Genomic DNA, 22,754 nt, shown 5'->3' with positions numbered 1-22,754 from the left:
GACAAGTACCAAAACCTATGAAAACGTTGCAGATTGAGGCGGAAATCTATATCTTTGTGTTTGTGAGGATCATACGAGTTCAACCATACCCATTTCAGGTAGGAAATCCTTCGATTTCACGTTAAACCATGGAACCCCGATTATGGTTACTGTTCATGCACACATGAAATGTTGTTTTTCAGGGAATTTGAAGCTTGTAGGAAGCTTAGTGAGGTCCTTAGGAGGCTTAGGGTGGTTCGTTGGAAGGATTTGGACGTCAGGATCGTGAGTTACAGGTTTGGCCGGATTTTGTGTAGTTTCTCCGGCGTGATTTCGTGAATTTCAGGGCTTGAAAGTGGTAAGGTTTTGTTCTACTTGTTGTAAGCTTCATTTTGGTGCAAATTTCATGAAATTTGGTTGAAAAACGAGTGAGAAACGAAGGTTTGAAAATTTCCTTGTTGTCCCGCGACGGCGACAAAACCGGAGGTGTGTTGGAGAAGAAGACGGAATATTCTTAACGGCGTCAGGTTAACTTTAACAGAATCTGTTAGTTTTAACGGAATATTCCTGATGGCGTTAACTGACGCCATCAATGTGCCTGGCACGTGGCCGCGCGTGGGGGGCGAGTCTGGCCGTGCCTTGGCTGGCGCGTGGGGCGTGTGAGACGTCGGAAAATTATTTTAAAAATATGGGGATGTTCGTGAGGTTGAGTAGATCACGTTGTAGACATTGAAATTTCAATGAAATAAATGTTGACCAATGTATTAAAATTACAACCTTCACTCATTTCACCTACAACTTCCACTTACTTCACCAACCTCACACACTTATTTCACCTACATCACACACTCATTTCACCTACAACTTCCACTTACTTCACCAACCTCACACACTTATTTCACCTACATCACACACTCATTTCACCTACAACTTCCATTTACTTCACCAACCTCACACACTTACTTCACCTACAACATCCACTCACTTCACCAAAAAAAATGGATGGTGGTGATTCACTCTCAAAGCCTATAAATAGGCTTCTCCATCAAGAGAAAAAGGGAGAGGAATTTACATCACACCAAAACCTTGAAGCCTTGAAACTCTAAAGCTCTCAAGAAAATCCCGGAGGATCAAGAAAACACTCTTCGTTCTTCGTCAAATCCTCCTTCAAGATCAAGCCCCAACGGCCCTTGACGAACTTCCACCAACTCAAGATCAAGCCCCGACGACCCTTGAAGAAAGTGTTCATCATTCATCATATGTTCATCCTAAGATCAAGCCCCAACGGCCCTTTGGATCAACAACCTCAACAAACCCATACACCCATTCTTCAAGATCAAGCCCAACGCCCCTTGAAGATCCATTCATCAACTGTTCATCCCTAGATCAAGCCCCGACGACCCTTTGGATCAATAGCTCATCCACAAACCTACACCCTTCGAAGATAGAATCAGAGGATCAAATTACAAAAGATTGTAACCCCAAAATCATTAATACAAAAATATATTTTGTACACGTATTCTTGTTTCTTGTTTCAGGAATTTTTCGTGTTTACAAATTTGGCACGCCCGGTGGGACATCTCTACCTCTCATCTCTATCCTCAAATCATCGAAAAATGCAAATGGCATCAAGAAAGGATCAAGCTGTTCCCGCAATCAAAGTGAAGAAAAAGAACATCATCGCCGCAAGTGGTGATATTTCAGGCATCACAACCCGAAGTAAGGCAAGAGCTCTTTTTGCCGCGGCTTCCACCCCTACATTAACTCTGTCAAAGGAACAAGAGCACTTGAGGCACGAGCTTGTGATCACTCTAGCCTCGCTAAGGGCACCAAGAGGGGAGAGCCTGAGGAAATACTCAGAGTCCCTACTCTCCGACACTAATTCGAGCAGCAGTACAACCATGCAGGTCATGACCACTGGAGCAACTTCAATCGAGGAGTAGCTAGCTCAGATGAATGAAGCAATCACAAAGCTCACACGGACTGTGGAAGAGAAGTACTTACAGATTGCCGCACTCGTCAACTAACTAGATGCGCAACCCGACGTGAAGGTCAACCCAAATGTTGGCCTATTGAAGAAAGAAGTCGACGAAGAAGAGGAGCCTCCAGCGCAGAAAGTCGAAGAAAAGCTGAAGCTAGACCAAGCAACGGCGTTCATGGGATCTCTCTCTATCCAGCAGCTACAGGAGATGATCGCAAGTACTATCAAGACACAGTACGAAGGAAGCTCACATGACTCCGTACTGTACTCAAAGCCTTACTCCAAGAAGATTGATGCTTTGAAGATGCCAAGGGGTTATCAGCCCCCAAAATTCATGCAGTTCGATGGAAAAGGCAACCCGAAGCAACATATCGCCCATTTCATTGAAACTTGCAACAATGCGGGGACAGAGGGGGACTACCTCGTCAAACAATTCGTGCGTTCGTTGAAAAGTAACGCTTTTGACTGGTACACCGACCTCGAACCCGAGTCTATCAATAGTTAGGACCAGCTAGAAAGGGAATTCCTTAACCGCTTCTACAGCACTCGCTGTACTGTAAGCATGCTAGAGCTGACCAGTACGAAACAGTGGAAAGATGAACCTGTCGTCGACTACATCAATAGATGGAGCTCCTTAAGTCTGGATTGCAAAGATCGGCTTTCTGAAACCTTTACATCCTCCAAGGCATCAAACCAAGAACATTCGAAGAGCTGGCAACTCGTTCCCACGAGATGGAGCTGAGTATCACTAATCACGGGAAAAAGGAGCAGATTACTAACTTCAAGAAGGATAAAGTATTCGCCCCAAATATAGACAAGACTGGGAAGAAGCCCGCTAAGGAAGTTTTCACCGTCAACACTACCCCCATCAAGACCTCCTCAGCGCCCTTTAAGATCTCCTCCAAGAAGAAAGCGAATGAGATAATGAAAGGTGAGCCTTCTCGCACCTAAGACAGATACAAGAGCACCTTGAGAGAGTTGGAATAGAAAAAATAGAAAACGTACCCTTTTCCTGACTCTGACATGGCTGCCATGTTAGATGACTTGTTAGAAAAAAAGGTGATTGAGCTACCCGAATGCAAGCGCCATGAAGAAATGAATCGCATAAACGATCCTAGGTACTGTAAGTACTATCGTATTGTGAGCCATCCTGTTGGCAAGTGCTTCGTTCTTAAAGAACTCATCATGAAGCTAGCACAACAAGGGAAAATTGAGCTCGACCTTGAGGACACGGCCGCAACGCATACCACTACAATTGCGTTTGGATCGTTCGATCCCGTGCCTCTCCAAGCGACACCTGATCGTTCCCGTGAATGCTCAAGCTGCACGGTACCTCCTATACAACCATCACTGGGGGGAAGCAACCAAGATGCACATACCGATGATGAAGAAGGATGGATATTGGTAACCTACAAAAAGACAAGGAAGCCAAGACCACGAGTCATACAGCCAAAGCTGGAACAAAGAAGAAATCACCACGGCCGCAACAATGGGAAGCCTAAAGGAAACATAAAGGACGATAAGACAACATATGCTGGGGAACCTATGGAGCAGGAGCCATACATTCCCGTTTCCTTGCACGAGTTTCTCGAATGACTTTTTCCAATAGTGCACTACCGTCGCCTGTCACATGGTTGAAGTAGAAATAGAAGATCCCTTAAAAGGCAAAGCTATCACCACTGAGGTAGAAAAGACCCTCACACCTGAAGAAGGTCTACCAACACACTTTAGCATAGAGGAAGCGCTACAATTGCCAAAAAGGATGCGAAGAGCACTAGCAGTAGTCTTGGCAAGTCCCGGCGACCACGAAGTACAAGAAAGTAACGACGAAGGCTCGAAGCTTCAGCCACATTAATTTGCCACATGTTGTGCCACCCATGACACAATTAACTTCACTGACGAAGACCTACTGCTGGGATCAAAGCCTCACAGCCGTCCTCTCTTCGTCTCGGGGTACGTAAGGGAACACAAAGTCAACCGCATGCTTGTGGATGGTGGGTCGGCCATAAACATCATGCCAAAATCAACAATGACCATAATTGGCATCAAGGTGAATGAACTATCCCTAAGCCGTCTGCTGATCCAGGGTTTTAACCAAGGAGGACAAAGGGCGATGGGCATGATCCGAGTAGAGATGACCATTGGTGAGCTCAAATCAAGCACGATATTCCACGTGATTGATGCAAGAACTTCCTACAGCTTGCTCCTAGGAAGACCTTGGATCCACGGAAATGGGGTAGTATCGTCCACCCTTCACCAATGCCTCAAATTTTACCGAGAAGGAGTGAAGGTGATCCAAGGTGACACCAAGCCATTCACCAAAGCCGAATCACACTTTGCAGCCGCCAAGTTCTACATGGACGAAGACATGGTACCCCAAGCTCTTCCGAAAGAGATCAAATCCACTGGCAAAGCAACACTTAAAAAGCAGGAGTGGCAAGCCATGCCTAAAAAGCAAAAAGAGCAAGCCGTGCCATCTTCAAGCAAAAACGATGACGAGTTTGCTAAACCTGCAACAACCAAAGGGAGTAGGATGCCTTCAAAAAGACCGAACATACCCATATTCCGGTATATCCCGATGTCAAGAAGAAAGAATGGTCAATCTCCATTCGAAACTGGAACAAGAAAAGTCGACACATAGTGGCACAAGGATAATGTGAAGTTGCTTAAGACAAATGCAGTTTTTCCTCTGACACAGCTAGGGAGTGCTAAGGTCACAAGACTACCACAAGGCTTCATAAAAGCTCTACCAAAGGATGTGGAATCAAACTTTCTTCCAACCAAAAGGACCGAGGAAGGTTTCGACCCAAACGCCTACAAACTCATGTCGAAGGCCGGGTACGACTTCGCTTCCTCTTCTACGGTTGGAAAGAAGGTTTCAAACACTGTTAATGACAAAGAACGTAACCTCACCAAAACTCAAAAGAAGTTGAAGGAGCATGGTTACAGAGTTGACAACAACAAAGCCGGACTTAGCTTTACACCAAATGCACTTGTGATGATTTCAAACAAAGCGAAAAATACTAGTGCTCAATACGTCAGCGTGAGCATTGAACAAGACCAAGAAGAGCCTAACCCCGCCCCTCGGACGTCGGTTTTCGATAGGATGAGCCGTTTAAGCCCCAGAATTTCAGTGCTTAATTGCATTGGTGGTCAAGACCAAACCTCTGTCTTCAAGAGGCTTAACACGCCAACATCCCAAAGCTCTATTTTTGAAAGGTTGTTAAAGCCTAAGAAACAAAGCAACACAACTATCTCTCATCTGCGACGATCAGCTTCGGAAAGATTTGAAGATAATGAGAAGCCTTCTAGAAAGAGGAAGACAACACCAAAGGAAGAAAAGCTCGATGGGTTAGCAGAAAAAGGCGACGTTCGAAGCTTGATTCCTTCAAGGATGAAGCGCCAAGCAATCTTAGAGGTTGACGCAAATGGACCATTGAAAGTAAGAAGGCGTACTATCATCCACACTGGACAATCCTCATGCCAACAAGCTCGAGAAGATAGCATTGAAGAGGAGGTCCAAGATGTCTTCCACATCACGATTCAAGAAGGCAAAGAAGACGAAATCCCTGAGGAAGATGTCACTGCTGCACCACCACAGCTCGAAGTTGGGGGGGCAAGCCACGGTTGATGATCTCAAGGAACTCAACTTAGGTACAAGCGAGGAACCAAAGCGTATCTTCGTAAGTGCATTATTAAGTACGGATGAGATAGAAGAGTATTATCAGCTGTTGTTAGAGTACAAAGATGTCTTTGCTTGGACCTACAAAGAAATGCCCAGCCTGGACCCTATCATCACTGTTCATCATCTTGCGGTCAAGCCTAGAACGCGACCGATAAAGCAAACTCAAAGACGCTATTGATCCGAGCTTATCCCACTAATCGAGGTCGAGATTGACAAGATAATCAAAGTAGGCTTTATTCGAGAAGTGCAATACCCCAAGTGGATCTCCAACATCGTCATTGTCCTTAAGAAATCAGGACAAATACGTGTTTGCGTAGACTTTCAGGACCTCAACGATGCTTGCCCGAAGGATGACTTCCCCTTGCCAATCATTGAAATCATGGTGGATGCAACCACTGGCCATGAGGCATTATCATTCATGGATGGCTCTTCTGGGTACAATCAAATTCGCATGGCCCTCGAAGACGAGGAACTCACAGCTTTTTGCACTCCAAAAGGTATCTATTGCTACAAGGTGATGCCTTTTGGTCTAAAGAACGCTGGAGCTACGTATCAACGCGCAATGCAAAAAATCTTCAATGATATGCTACACAAAAACGTAGAATGTTACGTAGATGATGTGGTGGTTAAGACAAAGAAAAGTTCAGACCACTGGAAGGATCTGCGAATAGTGTTCGAAAGGCTGCGAAAATACAACCTCAAGATGAATCCATTAAAGTGTGCATTTGGCGTCACCTCTAGAAAATTCCTCGGCTTCATCGTCAAGCATCGTGGTATTGAAGTGGACCAATCAAAGATCAAGGCCATTCAAAGCATGCTCGACCCAAGAAACCTGCACGAGCTGAAAAGTCTACAAGGACGGCTAGCCTTCATCAGACGCTTCATCTCCAACCTCGCAGGGCGTTGTCAACCGTTTAGTCGCCTTATGAAGAAAGATGTTCCATTCGTATGGAACGAAGCATGCCATAATGCTTTTGAAAACATAAAGAAATATTTGTCAAGTCCACCTGTCCTGGGGGCACCTGTGCCCGGGAAACCGCTTATATTGTATATTGCTGCTTAGGAGAGTTCAATCGGAGCACTCTTGGCACAAGAGAATGAATCCCAGAAAGAAGGAGTACTTTACTACCTCAGTCAAACTCTCACCGGCGCTGAGTTGAACTATCCCCAATAGAAAAGATGTGCCTTGCTTTGGTGTTTGCCATTCAGAAACTCAGACATTACATGCATGCTTACACCATCCACCTGGTTGCTAAAGCTGACCCTGTCAAATAGGTCATGTCTAAGCCAGTCTTGACAGGGCGACTCGCTAAGTGGGCTTTGCTTCTTAATCAATATGAGATCATCTACGTCCCAGCTAAAGCCGTTAAGGGACAAGCGCTAGCAGACTTCCTTGCCAATCACCCAATCCCGGCTGACTGGAAAATCTCAGACGACTTGCCTGACGAGGAGGTGTTCTACATCGACATCTTCCCGACATGGACGATGTTCTTCAACGGATCCGCACGAGCAGACGGAGCGGGGGCAGGAGTAGTATTCATATCGCCACAAAGGCAAATACTACTTTACTCCTTCCAACTGAGTGAGCTATGCTCCAACAATGTTGCTGAATACCAAGCGTTGATCATCGGGCTCCAAATGGTGATCAACATGGAAATCACAGCTCTTAAGGTGTATGGCGCCTCCAAGCTCATAATCAATCAACTCTTAACTGTGTATGAGGTGAGGAAAGATGATCTCGTCCCATACTTCCGGCTGGCGACTCAACTGCTACAAAAGTTCGAGGCCATGACACTAGAACATGTGCCAAGAAAGGAAAATCAAATGGCAGACGCTCTCGCCAATCTAACCTCGAGTATGATACTAGGAAAAGATGAAGCTGCAGACGTGCCAGTTTGCCAAAGATGGGTGATTCCGCTCGTTAATGAAATGTCACTGGATGATACAAATGTCATCTCAGTACTTCCAGTCGATGCTGAAGAGTGGAGACAGCCGCTGATCGACTACTTAGAGTGCGGAAAGCTTCCAGATGATCTTAGACACCGTTTCGAAATACGTTGACGAGCACCTCGCTTCCTTTACTACAAAATAACACTCTACCGACGCTCTTTTGAAGGAGTTCTCCTGAGATGCCTAGGTGAGGAAGAAGCCAATCAAGCCATGGAAGAAGCACATTCAGGAAGCTTGCCAATTCCACGCCAACTTCATACATCAACCGCCTGAACCATTACACCCTACAGTTGCTTCATGGCCGTTTGACGCATAGGGATTGGACGTTGTAGGACCAATTACACCAAAGTCATCTGCAGGAGACGCTTACATCCTAGCTGCAACAGATTACTTCTCCAAGTGGGCTGAAGCTATACCTTTAAGGGAAGTCAAAAAGGAAACTGTTGTTCGTTTCATCAAGGAGCATATCATCCACCGATATGGTGTGCCTCACTACATTATCACTGACAACGGAAAACAATTCTCCAACCGACTCGTGGACGAGCTTTGCGACAAATACAAGTTCAAGCAACACAAGTCTTCCATGTATCATGCTCCGGCCAACGGCCTCGCGGAAGCATTCAACAAGACGTTGTGCAACCTCCTGAAAAAGGTAATTGGCCGAACAAAGAGAGACTGGCATGAAAGAATAAGTGAAGCACTTTGGGCATATAGGACTACACATAGGACTCCCACCCAAGCTACACCTTATTCTCTCGTATATGGCGTGGAAGCTGTTCTACCGCTCAAAAGTCAAATCCCCTCACTAAGGATGGTTATACAAGAAGGCTTGACTGATGAAGAAAATGCAAAGCTGCGCCTTCAAGAGTTGGAAGCGCTGGATGAAAGAAGGCTCGAAGCTCAACAACACTTGGAATGCTACCAAGCACGGTTATCCAAGGCATTCAACAAGAAAGTCCGCCCAAGGTCTTTCCAAGCCGGAGATCTTGTGCTGGCATTACGTAGGCCTATCATCACAACTCACAAGACAAAAAGCAAGTTCACATCAAAGTGGGATGGACCCTACGTAATACAAGAGGTCTACACCAACGGCGCTTACTTAATTATGGCAGAAGATGGCTTGAAGATCGGCCCCATCAATAGCAGATTTTTGAAGCGCTACTACCCTTAAAGCAAATGCGCCACGCTCCTGGCCCGCAGGAGCATAAACTGTGTACGGCAAAATCATCATCAAAATCACCATTAAAATCATCAAAAAAAAAAAAAAAAAACCATCACTCATTTGAACTATGTCATGACTTGATCCCTCCTCAACCAAGGGTACGTAGGCAACTTGAAACTTCAAAACTTCAAGTACAGTCACATCATCAACAAAAAACACAAAAACCTGGAAGAATAAAGAGCAAATTCAAGAATGCAAACATTTTATTTCTTTAAAGGAAAAAGTCTGATTACAAAAAAAAAAAAAAAAAAAAAAAAAGGCAGAAGACACTACTCGAAAACTATGTCCCTAAAACTACGGAGGCGATCTTCAAGCAAGCCTTCCAAAGTCTTCAAAGTCTCTACCTCGGTGAGAGACAAGATGGGCAACTCCATAGCCATGTCTTTCTCTTGTTCTAGGCGTGAAATCTCCTCTTGGCATTGAGAAAGTGTAGCTCCCTGCTCCCCGAGAACACTTTCAAGTTTGGATGTTTCGATGCCCAGCTGTTCTTGCTCTCGTATCAACGTATCTAGATGTACCTGGACGGAAGCTAAAGAAGTCTTTGTGGCTTGATAATCTCCCGAAGCAGCTTGTTGAGAAGACCGGACTTGGGTAAGTGACAAGTCTATTGCAGCAAGCTGGTAAGCTCTGACATCTGGACTCAACTTCTTCGAGGAAATAGCACGCAAAGAAGAATACTCAATTACCGGCAGCGCAGAATTGCAGGACAGGGCAGTCGGGATGCAAGAAAGCAAGCAATGCAGTGGCTGTGCAATGGTTGGGCAGTGACGATTCGGTCCCATATAAATACATATATATATCTGCACATGAACCCAGAGAAGCGAATGAAGTGCAACGACTGTGCAAATATCAATCCGCATGCAGTGAAGAATGTAATGAGATGACTGTGCAAACAGAAATCCGCATGCAGTGAAGAATGTAATAAGATGACTGCAAATAAATAAATAAATAAAAGGTCTACATGCGGTGCAACAAGGAGCCCAGCAATGCCAATCTACCATACTCGTCATCAGAACAATGTACACACACAGAAAAAAAAAGAACGTGAAAGCTACTGTTAGCAAATCAAGAAGAAAAAGGAAAAGAGATGGTGGTAACAGAATCATTGAAAAGAAGAAAGTAGGGGAAGGATGGTGTACGGCACCAGCTTGCAAAAGTATCATCTAAAAAAAAAAAAAAAAAAAAAAAAGGAAGGAAGTAACACATCTTAATATGTTTTGTTTGTACTTAACACAATACGCTGAATGAAATAAAGCATGTCTATTGATATCTTCGAGAAATTACAAATGCGTACAAAAAAAAAAAAAAAAAAAAAAAAGAAAGAAAGAGAGGGAGCCTTCACAAAGGTTGCTCACGTGAAGCCCCACTACTTGGCGAAACCCCAGGAGCGGGAGGCATTGAAGATAGATTATTCGAAGCCTCAATACTTGGTTGAACGCTAGATGACGAAGGCAAAAGGTGCCTTTGGAAGAAAGCCACAAACCTCTGATGGTCACTTTGAATCCGACCTTCAGATTCTTGTAGCTGATCAAGCTTCTTCTTCATGCTCGTCGAATAATTATTTGCAAGCATGTGCAAATCTCTATTCTCGCGCTTAAGCTATTTGACCTCTTGTCTAAGAATTTCCGCCTCCTCTGTCAATGATTCAACTTGACGGGTTCGAGCAAGTAGGCGTTGGCCCATGTTGGACACAGAGCCCGCACACCGAACACTGAGAGCTAGGGACTCTTGAACGGCCAACTCATCGGACCGTCTTGAAAGCAGCCTATTATCTCTAGGAGTGAGGAAGTTCCTAGCTACTACCGTAGCCGTTGTGGCATCCTTCATCACTGAGTCTTCACCTGTAAGAGGGCCATTGGAAGATAAGAAAGACGGCCACCATATATTACCCTGACGCGGCGCGCCTGTATCACTACTGAGACTCAAATCTAAGCAAATGTTAGATGGGTTAGCCATTTTCAAAGATGTTAAAAGAGAAGGGTAGGATGGAGTAAAATCTCCAAAAAAAAAACAAAATACACTGGAGACGATTTTCACGAACGGGCAATTTTCAAAGTGTGCATGTTGGATGTGATCGGTACCTCTATAAAAGGAGAGGCGACACAGCCACCAATTCAAAAAAAAAAAAAAATGAAGAGACACCTCTTAAAAGCCAGATTTTCCTGCGTAAAGTTCGTCAACGCTTTTCAGACGCAACCTCAGCTTTTCAGATAACGCGTGCAACTTTGTCAAAGATCTCTGACAAAGTTGAAAACACGTGGAGGTCATTATCCCAACTACCACACTTTTACCGACAAGCGTGGGTGACAAAGCCGCACCCGCACTACTACTTGCCATTAAAATCCCTATATATGTCAACATTCATGGCAAGGAATATATCAAAAAACGCATGACTCTTCTTCTCGGCCGAGAATGTAGCTGTAACCAAACCTCTCAATATGCTCAGTTTTCTTCTTCCCTTGGGAACACCTATTCAACCAAGTCTTTGAGAGCAAATGTATCTCATATCATTAGGGTCGAAAGCAAGAGTATCTCATAGGATGCCTTTTCCTCGTCCTTTCCTTTGTTCTTGTTCTTCTCTGCAAGACAAAGAGAGAGAGCGATCAGTCGGCACTTGGAAAAACACGTCCCGTTTTGAATCGACTACCTGGAACCTTTTCCCTGGTTGCTTATCCAGCACTGCTCTCAAGTACTCATCTTCAACTGTTGATGTACCCCCAAAGAAGATACCAGATGCCTGGAGTACAGATGAGGCAGGAGGAAACGGTAGATCGAAGTATGTGGAGACAAGCGCAATAAATATATGTGCTGATTCATCCGCTGCTTCTTCAAAAGCAAAAGTATCTCATATCATCAAGGGCGAAATCAAAGGTATCTCATATCATGCTTTTTCCCTGTCTTTTCTTTTGCCCTTATTCTTGCCTACAAGACAAGGAGAAAGAAAGCATTCAGTCGGAACCCGAAATCAAACGTCCGATCTGGAACTAATTGCCCAGAACCTTTGCCTGGTTGCTTACCTAGCGTTGCTCTCGAGTGCTCGTCTTCAACTGTCGGTGAGTCTCGAATTCCCTCAGCGCATACTTCAGGACAGGTGACAGAATGTCAGCTCTTTACACTGAAGCTGCCAAGCATGGATGAATCGCTGAGAAGTGATGCTCTGAAAGACCATCTAAAGGCAAAGGGTTGCGCACCACCTCGGCTATGTAAAAAGAAACAAGCAGAGAAGAATGCAGTACAAGGAGCTGGAACAAATTGTTGGAGCACGACGCGTTCCCCTGCAGAACCACATAATCCAGACAGAGGAGTTTAAGTCAAATCCAAGCTCGACATCATTGTTCTAATCAAAGAGCTCGAGAAGCCTTAACAACCCTCCGCTGGCGCCGTCGCCAAAGAGCAAAGCCTCGCCGCGCGACGCCATTAAATCACCAATACTTCTTCAAAAGAAAAAGTATCTCATATCATGCTTTCTCCATGTCCTTATTCTTACCTGCAGGGCAATGAGAAAGAGAGCAATCAGCCGGCACTTGGAATCAGTCTTCCGATCTGGAATCGACTGCTTAGAATCTATTCCCTGATTGCTTACCTAGCGTTGCTCTCGAGTAGTCGTCTTCAACGGTTGATACACTTCCAGAGAAAATACCATATTTGCCTGGAGAATAGCTAAGACGAGTGACAATGAAACATCAATCTTGTGGATCGTCAGCAAACGCAACAACTGCACATGCTGATTCATCCCCTAACCCTCTTCAATATGAATTGGAAAGCTTTAACAAAGAAACAGGCCATCACCTCCACCTCATGCTTGCCTGCCATGTGTCTAAATCTTGAAACCGCTCATGGTCCTATTTTCACTCAAGATCAAGCCTCGATGGCCCTTGAAGAAATCACAAGTCCGATTCAAAATCAAGTGTTCACCACCCTTGAATCAAATTGAACTCCAGATAAAAGGAGTAAGTTCAGACCTTCGGAGGAGACCAAAAAAATCCTCTAGCCCAGTTCAAGATTAAGCCTGTGGAAAATCAACGATTGGAGGAAATCAGAAAATCTTCCAGTCGAATTCAAGATCAAGCCCCGACAGCCCTTTCAAGAAATTTCCAGCCCAATTCAAGATCAAGCCTCGACGGCCCTTAGATCGACATCTACGTTAAGGGACTTCAAAATGCATCTTCTACACGTGACAAGCACATGTATACGATGCGCCTTGAAGTGGGGGCATTTGTAGACATTGAAATTTCAGTGAAATAAATACTGACCAATGTATTAAAATTACAACCTTCACTCATTTCACCTACAACTTCCACTTACTTCACCAACCTCACACACTTATTTCACCTACATCACACACTCTTTTCACCTACAACTTCCACTTACTTCACCAACCTCACACACTTATTTCACCTATATCACACACTCATTTCACCTACAACTTCCATTTACTTCACCAACCTCACACACTTATTTCACCTACCAACTCCATTTACTTCACCTACAACATCCACTCACTTCACCAAAAAAATGGATGGTGGTGATTCACTCTCAATGCCTATAAATAAGCTTCTCCATCAAGAGAAAAAGGGAGAGTAATTTACATCACACCAAAACCTTGAAGCCTTGAAACTCTAAAGCTCTCAAGAAAATCCTGAAGGATCAAGAAAGCACTATTCGTTCTTCGTCAAATCCTCCTTCAAGATCAAGCCCCAACGGCCCTTGAAGAACTTCCACCAACTCAAGACCAAGCCCCGACGGCCTTTGAAGAAAGTGTTCATCATTCATCATCTGTTCATCCTAAGATCAAGCCCCAATGGCCCTTTGGATCAACAACCTCAACAAACCCATACACCCATTCTTCAAGATCAAGCCCAACGCCCCTTGAAGATCCATTCATCAATTGTTCATCCCTATATCAAGCCCTGACGGCCCTTTGGATCAATAGCTCATCCACAAACCTACACCCTTCGAAGATAGAATCAGAGGATCAAATTACAAAGAGATTGTAACCCCAAAATCATTAATACAAAAATATATTTTGTACACGTATTTTTGTTTCTTGTTTCAGGAAATTTTCGTGTTTACACACATTGGTGTATTCATACACCCCATTTGAGCATTGTATGAGAAGTTATTACCTAGTTTGGTTATGTGCTTTAAATTAACTTTTTTATAGTTGTTTCGCATATAGGTGAGACGTATCCCGAGGACGAGCACAGTCACTCGAGACAAGGGGTTAGGACCCTTCCACATACCAGTGAGTGGGCTTTTGGTTTTCCGTATATACCTATATACTTGTGGTTTTTCCCAGAAAATGAAATGGAATGTTTATATGTTTTAAATGCCATGCATTGTATTTGCCTATTTATTTATGCATTAGTAGTTGCATATATGTATGTTTGGTGCTGCGGACGCAAGGTAAGTGGCAGGTAAGTTATGGTTTATGATGATGATGATTAGTAGTTATGTGAGACACATAGAGAGCTCATAACCTGCACCCCTGGTGTTAGTGCTTCCACCCAGAGTAAGGCACAGTCCTTCACTTGATGTTCACCTCCCGCACCACACGCTTATCTTCGATCCAAGTTAGGTGCACAGTCCTTTCGTACAGACCACTATAGTGGGTTCCGACTCATAGGTGACCTGCGATTATTCGCCCAGTCTTCACGTGATTGTAGCACTTGAGCGTATTTATTTACACCCAGTCCTGTCGTACAGACCACTTTAGGTAGTTCCGACTCGTGTGCAGGTATAATTAGTGAGTTGGAGATTTGAGCTCTAGATTCAACTGTACAGGTCACGTTAGGTGAGTCCGGTTGACATATTACATAGCATTGATTGACATTACCTAGGTTACTTACAGTTTATGTTGAGGCATTTGGCATGGCATATTTGTGAGCATTTTTTCGATCTATGTGTATATTCTATTTTCTGGGAAACTATAAAAGTTTTACGGCGAGGGGTTAGAACTTTTGATAATGAAATGATTTTGAAAAGCTTTATTTTTGCCCACTCACACTTTCTGTTTTACGCCCCTCTAGGTTCTAGTTTGGATTGCTCTTTTGGTGCCTCATGAGGAATCCATGGCATATCTGACAGATTATCACCAGTGTAGGACCCCCTCTGGGTGTATTTAGTTAGTGTTTGTTCCTCTAGACTGCACTACGTTTTCTGTGCTCTGAATATTGTTTTTCACACTTGCGCTTGCACATGTCTGTTAATTAGTTTGTGTGTAGTTTGATTTTTATTTATTCGTACTTTTATTATTATTCTTAGCTTCTGCACTGTGCACATGATTACGTCACTCTCAAGTGATGGCCAGCATGCCCTGATTTCGGTTGGGGTGTGTCAGTTTGGTATCAGAGCATAGGTTTGGCGGTCCTGTTTATTTTGAGAGTGTTCTAATTGTTTTGTTGTCTTCTGTCAGAAATATGCTGCCTCGTAGGGAACCACGTCGCTCTGCTGAGCCTAGTTTCCCCGATGTAGCTCAAATGGGGGAAGCTATCGTTACTGCTATTCAGTCAGTGCTCCGCCCTCCCCAGAGGACTCATTTGGAGACCATGTACAATTTGAAGCTGGATAAGTTTGAGGACCACAAAGGTTTTGAGGGAGCTGAGCGGTGGCTGGAACATATTGAAAAGACTCTTCGAGTGCTGCATAATCACGGGAATCTCCCTGTTGAGAAGTGGGTTGAGACGACATCATGGTTCTTGGGTAAGGAATCGTCATCCTAGTGAGAACAAAAGGTCCGTCATTTGACCCCAGAGGAAAGGATTGACGGGGAAGTGTTTTGGCAGTTGTTTCGGAAAAGGTTTGTGCCTTTTGAGTATATTGATCTTAAAAGGAAAGAATTCACTGAGTTGAGGTAAGGGAAGTTGCCGGCGAACGAGTATTATCGGAGATTTACTAATTTATCCTGTTATTATCCGGAGGTTGCTGCCAATCCGGGGGAGATGCTTCGTCGTTATCGTTTTATGGCGACCACTACCCCTTGCGACCACTACCCCTTCTGAGAACATGCCCAGCGAGAGTGAGGAGGAAGAAAAAGATGGCAATCAGAGGAAAGACGACAAGGGCAAAGGTCAGGCATCTCTAGGACCTCGCAAGACCCATAGTTTTAAGCAAGGTGGGACTAGCTCTAATTCTTCCAACGGTGGTTTTAGTGCCACTCATCAGGGAAGAGGTGGTAGATTTGTTGGGGGTCCTAGAGGCCAGAGGCAGGGTGATACTAGTAGAGAAAGGGCTCCGGTTTGCCGCAAGTGTAATAGTCAGCATTTTGGAGAGTGCAGGAGAGGCAGCAGTGGTTGTTTCACTTGTGGGCAGATGGGACATCGAGCTGCAAATTGTCCCTAGAGTCAGCAAAGGCCCCAGCAGTCTTTCTTGCCACTACCTGCGTCGATCCAGTAGGTCCCTAGCCCTGGTAGTTATGGTCAGACAGGTTGTGGTGGTGCCTATTATTATCAGGGTGATGCCGTTCCTTATGCTCCAGGACTGTATCCGTATCCCCAAGATCCATATTCTCAGAGTGGGTATCCCAGTATTCTGGTGGCTATATGCCATATCCTCCAGTTACAGCGGGTGGATCTCAGTTGTATTAGGGAGGACAACTTCAACAAGGGGAGATTGCTGCTAGTAGTGCGTGATCTTTAAGGCAGTCTGGTCAGCCTAGTCAGGGTTGTAGTGTGCAGGGTCGAGGTGGTCAGACTAGTAGAGGTCGTGGTGGACGGTAGCAGACCTAGGGGCGTATCCACAATATTTCTCTGCAAGATGCTCAGAATAATCCAGACTTGATCATGGGTACGTTAAATATCCTTGGTTATTTTGCTAGAGTATTGATTGATTATGGTGCTACACATTCTGTTATTTCTCATACATTTGCTCAAGTGACGCAACCTCACCCTACACCTATAGTGTATGATTTAGAGTTTGCTATGCCTAGAGGGGAGAAATGTATTGTTGATTTTGTATATCCAACATGTCCAATGATGGTGGAGGATGTAGTTATGCCAGCTGACCTTATCCTGTTAGATATTGTTGACTTTGATGTGATTTTGGGCACGGATTGGTTGTATTTCAATCGTGCCAATATAAATTGCTACGGGAAAATAGTTACCTTCCATCATCCTGGATTACCTATGGTTACTTTTGTGGGTGAGCAGAGTGGGGTGAGACATGGCGTTATTTCTATTGTGCGAGCAAAAAGGTTGCTATCAAAAGGTTGCCAGGGATACTTAGCTCATATAGTGTTGAATGATGTTGCTCCTAGTAGTGTGGAGGATGTAAAGGTAGTCAGGCATTTTCCTGATGTTTTCCCTGACGATTTACCTGGATTGCCGCCAGACTGAGATGTGGAGTTCACCATTGATTTGCTTCCAGGTACGAATCTTATATCCTTAACTATTTATTGTATGGCTCCTACTGAGTTGAGGGAATTGAAAAACCAGTTGCAGGTATTAGTGGACAAAGATTTTATTCAGCCTAGTACTTTACCCTGGGGAGCTCCAGTGTTGTTTGTGAGAAAGAAAGACGGGACTTTGAGGCTATGCACTGATTACTGGCAATTGAATCGGGTAACAATTAAAAACCGTTATCCATTACTACGTATAGATGATTTGTTTGATTAGCTTCAAGGTGCTTGTGTATTTTCTAAGATTGATTTGAGGTATGGTTATTATCAGTTGAAGATCAGTAGTGAGGATGTCCCTAAAACAGCTTTCAAGACTCGTTATGGTCATTACGAGTTTCTGGTAATGCCATTTGGATTGACGAATGCACCAGTAGCTTTTATGGATTTGATGAACCTAGTATTCCAGCCGTATTTGGATAGGTTTGTCATTGTCTTCATTGACGATATCCTAGTATACTCTAAGTCTAAATCTGAGCATGTTCGACATCTTACTTTGGTGTTGAAAAGGTTGAGGGAACACCAACTGTATTCTAAGTTTAGCAAGTGCCAATTTTGGTTAGATCAAGTGGCATTTTGGGACACGTCATATCTGCTCAAGGTATTTTGGGCATCCTAAAAAAGTAGCAGTAGTGGAAAAGTGGGAGCAACCACGGACACCGTCACTGAGGTGAGGAGTTTCCTTGGTTTAGCAGGGTATTACAGACGATTTGTAAATGATTTTTCCGTGATTGCTTTACCATTGACGAGGTTCACGAGGAAGGATGTTAAATTTGAGTGGGATGATAATTGTGAGCAGAGTTTTCAGCAGTTGAAGTATTGTCTCACTCATGCACCTATTTTGGCACTCCCAGATGATAGTGGTAATTTCGAGGTCTTTAGTGATGCTTCACGACAATTAAAGCCTCATGAGTTGAATTACCCTACACATGATTTGGAGTGAGCAGCCATTATCTTTGCTTTGAAGATGTGGAGACATTATGTTTATGGGGAAAAATGCAAGATCTTTACGGATCATAAGAGTCTTCAATATCTTTTCACGCAGAGGGATCTTAATCTTCGTCAGCAGGGATGGTTGGAACTGCTTAGTGACTATGATTGCATGATTGATTATCACCCTGGTCGTGCGAACGTGGTAGCTGATGCACTTAGTAGAAAATCTCAGGGCTGTATCAATGCGTTGTACGCTAATCGTGTTCCTCTTCTAGTAGACTTGAGATCAACTGGAGTGAGGTTAGAGGTAGAAGATCAGGAGGTAGCCTTACTTGCTAATTTTCAAGTTAGGCTTATTTTAATTGATCGTGTACTTGAAGCCCAGATGGTTGTTGAAGAGACTCAGGAAATAATTCAAGCAAGGAATCAGGGGAAAAAGAAAGACTTTAGAGTTCGAGAATCGGATGGCATGCTTATGCAAGAGAGTAGAATGTTTGTGCTGAATAATTTGGAATTCAAGAAAGCAATTCTAGATGAAATGCATATCTTAGCTTATGCGATGCATCCAGGAGCTACTAAAATGTATCATACCATTTGACCATTTTATTATTGGTCGGGTATGAAAAGAGAGATAGCTGAGTATGTGAGTAGGTGTGCTGTTTGCCAACAAGTTAAAGCTGAAATGAAGAAGTCGTTTGGGTTGTTGCAGCCGTTTCTCGTTCCAGAGTGGAAATGGGAAAACATTACTATGGATTTTGTGTACAAGCTTCCACGTGCACATAATGGTTTTGACGGCATTTGGGTGATAGTTGATCAGCTTACTAAGTCAGAGCATTTTATTCCAGTGAGGGAAAAGTATTCTTTGGGCCAATTAGCTGAGTTGTTCATATCGAAGATTGTGAAGTACCATGGTGTTCCAGTGAGTATTGTCTCGGATCGTGATCCAAGATTTACTTCCAAATTTTGGATGGCTTTTCAGGAAGCTTTGGGTACGAGATTACTCTACAGTATGGCATATCATCCTCAGACAGACGGACAGTCAGAAAGGACCATTCAGACGTTGGAGGATATGTTGAGATCTTCGGTGTTGCAGTTTGGCGATGCTTGGCACAAGCGATTGGATTTAATGGAATTTGTTACAACAACAGCTTTCATTCGAGTATCAGCATGTCACCATTTAAGGCACTGTATGGTAAATCTTGTCGTACACCCTTATGTTGGTCAGAGATCGGAGAAAGAGTTTTGGTGGGCCTCGAGATTGTTGAGGAGACTACTCAAAATGTTCAGGTAATTAAGTCTAAACTGAAAGCAGCCCAAGATCGACAAAGGAGTTTAGCGGACCGGCATGCTACTGACAGAGTGTATGAAGTGGGTGATTGGGTGTTTCTGAAGTTGTCACCGTGGATAGGAGTTGTGCGGTTCGGAAAGAAAGGTAAGCTAAGTCCCAGGTATATCGGACCGTATATGATCACCGAGCGAGTTGGTGAAGTGGCGTACAGGCTTGAGTTGCCTTCTGAGCTGGCTAAAGTGCATAATGTTTTTCATGTGTTCATGCTTCGTCATTATGTTGCGGATCCGTCACATGTGATACCTCCTTAACCATTGGAAATTAATCTGGATTTAACTTATGATGAGGAACTAGTAACGATTCTGGATTGGAAGGAAAAAGTTCTGAGGAACAACATTGTGAATTTAGTGAAAGTTTTGTGGAGGAATCACTCAGCGGATGAGGCTACTTAGGAGACAAAAGATGGGATGAGAGATTTTTATCCTCGGTTGTTCTTTGATCGCTAGTGGTTGGTGTGAGTGGTTGCTATAAATTTTGGGATGAAATGTTTTTAAGGTGGGTAGGTTGTGACAACCCATTCCGGATTATTTGTACCGTACGTGTGAAATGACGTTTTTGCCCATAGTGGATATTTGTCATTGTGTGGTTGTTTTGGGGATTTGGTTGGCTGCATCTAGACCACACACACACACTCTCTCATCCCCATCACCTTCCCGTGTCTCTCTCTCTCTTTCTCTCTTCTTCTTCTTCTTCGTACGGACAAGTGCCAAAACCCGTGAACATGTTGTATATCGAGGTGGAAAACTATATCTTTGTGTTCGTGAGGATCATACGAGTTTAACCATACCCATTTCAGGTAGGAAATCCTTCGATTTCACGTTGAACCATGGAACCTCAATTATGGTTACTATTCATGCACATGTGAAATGTTGTTTTTCATGGAATTTGAAGCTTGTAGGAAGCTTAGTGAAGTCCTTAGGAAGCTTGGGGTGGTTTGTTGGAAGGATTTGGACATTGGGATCGTGAGTTGCAGGTTTGGCTGGATTTTGTGAAGTTTCTCCGGCTTGATTATTTGAATTTCAGGGCTTGAAAGTGCTAAGGTTTTGTTCTACTTGTTGTAATCTTCATTTTGGTGCAAATTTCATGAAATTTGGTTGAAAAATGAGTGAGAAACGAAGGTTTGAAAATTTTCCTATTTTCTAGCGAGGGCGACGGCACCGGAGGTGTGCCGGAGAAGAAGACGGAATATTCCGTCAGTTTGGACGGAATATTCTTAACGGCGTCAAGTTAACTTTAACTAAATCTGTTAGTTTTAATGGAATATTCTTGACGGCGTTAACTGATGCCATCAGTGTGCCTGGCAAGTGGCCGCGCGTGGGGGGCGCGTCTGGCCGTGCCTTGGCCGGCGCGTAGGGGCACATGAGACGTTGAAAAATTATTTTAAAAATAGGGGGATGTTCGTGAGGTTGAGTAGATCACGTTGGTGTATTCATACACCCCATTTGAGCATTGTATGAGAAGTTATTACCTAGTTTGGTTATGTGCTTTAAATTAATGTTTTTATAGTTGTTTCGCATATAGGTGAGACCTATCCCGAGGACTAGCGCAGTCACTCGAGACAAGGGGGTTATGACCCTTCTACATACCAATGAATGGGCTTTTGGTTTTCCATATATACCTATATACTTATGGTTTTTCCCAGAAAATGAAATGGAATGTTTATATGTTTTAAATGCCATGCATTGCGTTTGCCTATTTATTTATGCATTAGTAGTTGCGTATATGTATGTTTGGTGCTGCGGACGCACATGTAAGTGGCAGGTAAGTTATGGTTTATGATGATGATGATTAGTAGTTATGTAAAATGCATAGAGAGCTCATAACCTGCACCCCAGGTGTTCGTGCTCTCACCCAGAGTAGGGCACGGTCCTTCATGTGATGTTCACCTCCCGCACCACACGCTCATCTTGGATCCAAGTTAGGTGCACAGTCTTGTCATACAGACCACTATAGGTGGTTCCAACTCGTAGGTGACCCGCGATTATTCGCCCAGTCTTCACGTGATCATAACACTTGAGCGTCTTTATTTACACCCAGTCTTATCGTACATACCACTTTAGGTGGTTCCGACTCGTGTGCAGGTATAGTTAGTGAGTTGGAGATTTCAGCTCTAAACTCAGCCGTACAGGTCACGTTAGGTGAGTCCGGCTGACATATTATATTGCAGTGATTGACATTACCTGGGTTACTTACAGTTTATGTTCAGGCATTCGACATGGCATATTTCTGTGCATGTATTCAGTATATGTGTATATTCTACTTTTTGGGAAACTGTACAGGTTTTACGGTGAAGGGTTAGAACTTTTGATAATGAAATCATTTTGAAAAGCTTTGTTTTTGCCCACTCACATTTTCTGTTTTGCGCCCCTCCAGATTCTAGTTTGGATTGCTCTTTTGGTGGCTCATGAGGAATCCACTACATATCTGACAGATTATCACCAGTGTAGGACCCCCTGAGTGTATTTAGTTAGTATTTGTTCCTCTGGACTGCACTAGGTTTTTTGTGCTCTGAATATTATTTTTCACACTTACGCTTGCACATGTATGTTAATTGAATTGTGTGTAGTTTGATTTTTATTTATTCGTACTTTTATTATTATTCTTAGCTTCTGCACTGTGCACATGGTTACGTCACTCTCATGTGACGGCCAACATGCCCTGATTTCGATAGGGGTGTGTCAATTTGGTATCAGATCATAGGTTTGGCAGTCCTATTTATTTTGTGAGTATTTAATTGTTTTGGTGTCTTCTGTCAGAACTATGCCGCCTCGTAGGGAACCACGTCGCTCTGCTAAGCCTAGTTTCCCCGATGTAGCTCAATTGGGGGAAGCTATCACTACCGCTATTCAGTCGGCACTCCGCCCTCCCCAGAGGACTCATCTGGAGACCATGTACAATTTGAAGTTGGATAAGTTTGAAGGCCACGAGGGTTTTGAGGGAGCTGAGCGGTGGCTGGAACATATTTAAAAGACTTTTCGAGTGCTGCATAATCAGGGGAATCTCCCTATTGAGAAGTGGGTTGAGACAACATCATGGTTCTTGTGGGTGGTCTAAACCATCCATGAAGTTCCAAACTAGTCTTAGTGATTCGTCTTCACAACAACCAAACTCCCACAAATAGCAAGACCCAGAGAGTGTGTGGGCCTCCTTGTTTGTTGGGCTCGGGCCCTATGTAGAGAGTGTGTGTGAGGCACGGTGGCGCATGCCCCTCTTCTCAATGAAGTGTGGTTGCTAAGCTCATGTGGTCTTGGGACTGGTGTGTTT

At 43.8% G+C, this 22,754-nt stretch overlaps 2 protein-coding genes across 2 annotated transcripts; both read left to right on the top strand.

The window, feature by feature from the left end:
• The first annotated feature begins 17,213 nt into the window (after positions 1-17,213).
• LOC137711217 (uncharacterized) lies at positions 17,214-18,740 on the top strand. The gene is made up of 5 exons (XM_068450443.1): positions 17,214-17,375; positions 17,484-17,632; positions 17,720-17,810; positions 18,009-18,083; positions 18,255-18,740. The coding sequence occupies exons 1-5, from the start codon at positions 17,214-17,216 to the stop codon at positions 18,738-18,740; spliced, it is 963 nt and encodes a 320-aa protein (XP_068306544.1).
• Positions 18,741-18,761: 21 nt separating this feature from the next.
• On the top strand, positions 18,762-22,457 carry LOC137711216 (uncharacterized). Its single transcript, XM_068450440.1, has 3 exons — positions 18,762-19,131; positions 19,368-19,590; positions 22,247-22,457. Exons 1-3 carry the CDS (start codon positions 18,762-18,764, stop codon positions 22,455-22,457), a joined length of 804 nt encoding a protein of 267 aa, XP_068306541.1.
• Positions 22,458-22,754: the final 297 nt, after the last annotated feature.

Source organism: Pyrus communis, chromosome 12 (assembly GCF_963583255.1).
Source record: "Pyrus communis chromosome 12, drPyrComm1.1, whole genome shotgun sequence".
In the NCBI taxonomy this organism is placed as follows: domain Eukaryota; kingdom Viridiplantae; phylum Streptophyta; class Magnoliopsida; order Rosales; family Rosaceae; genus Pyrus; species Pyrus communis.
This window is presented reverse-complemented; position numbering and strand designations above follow the sequence as displayed.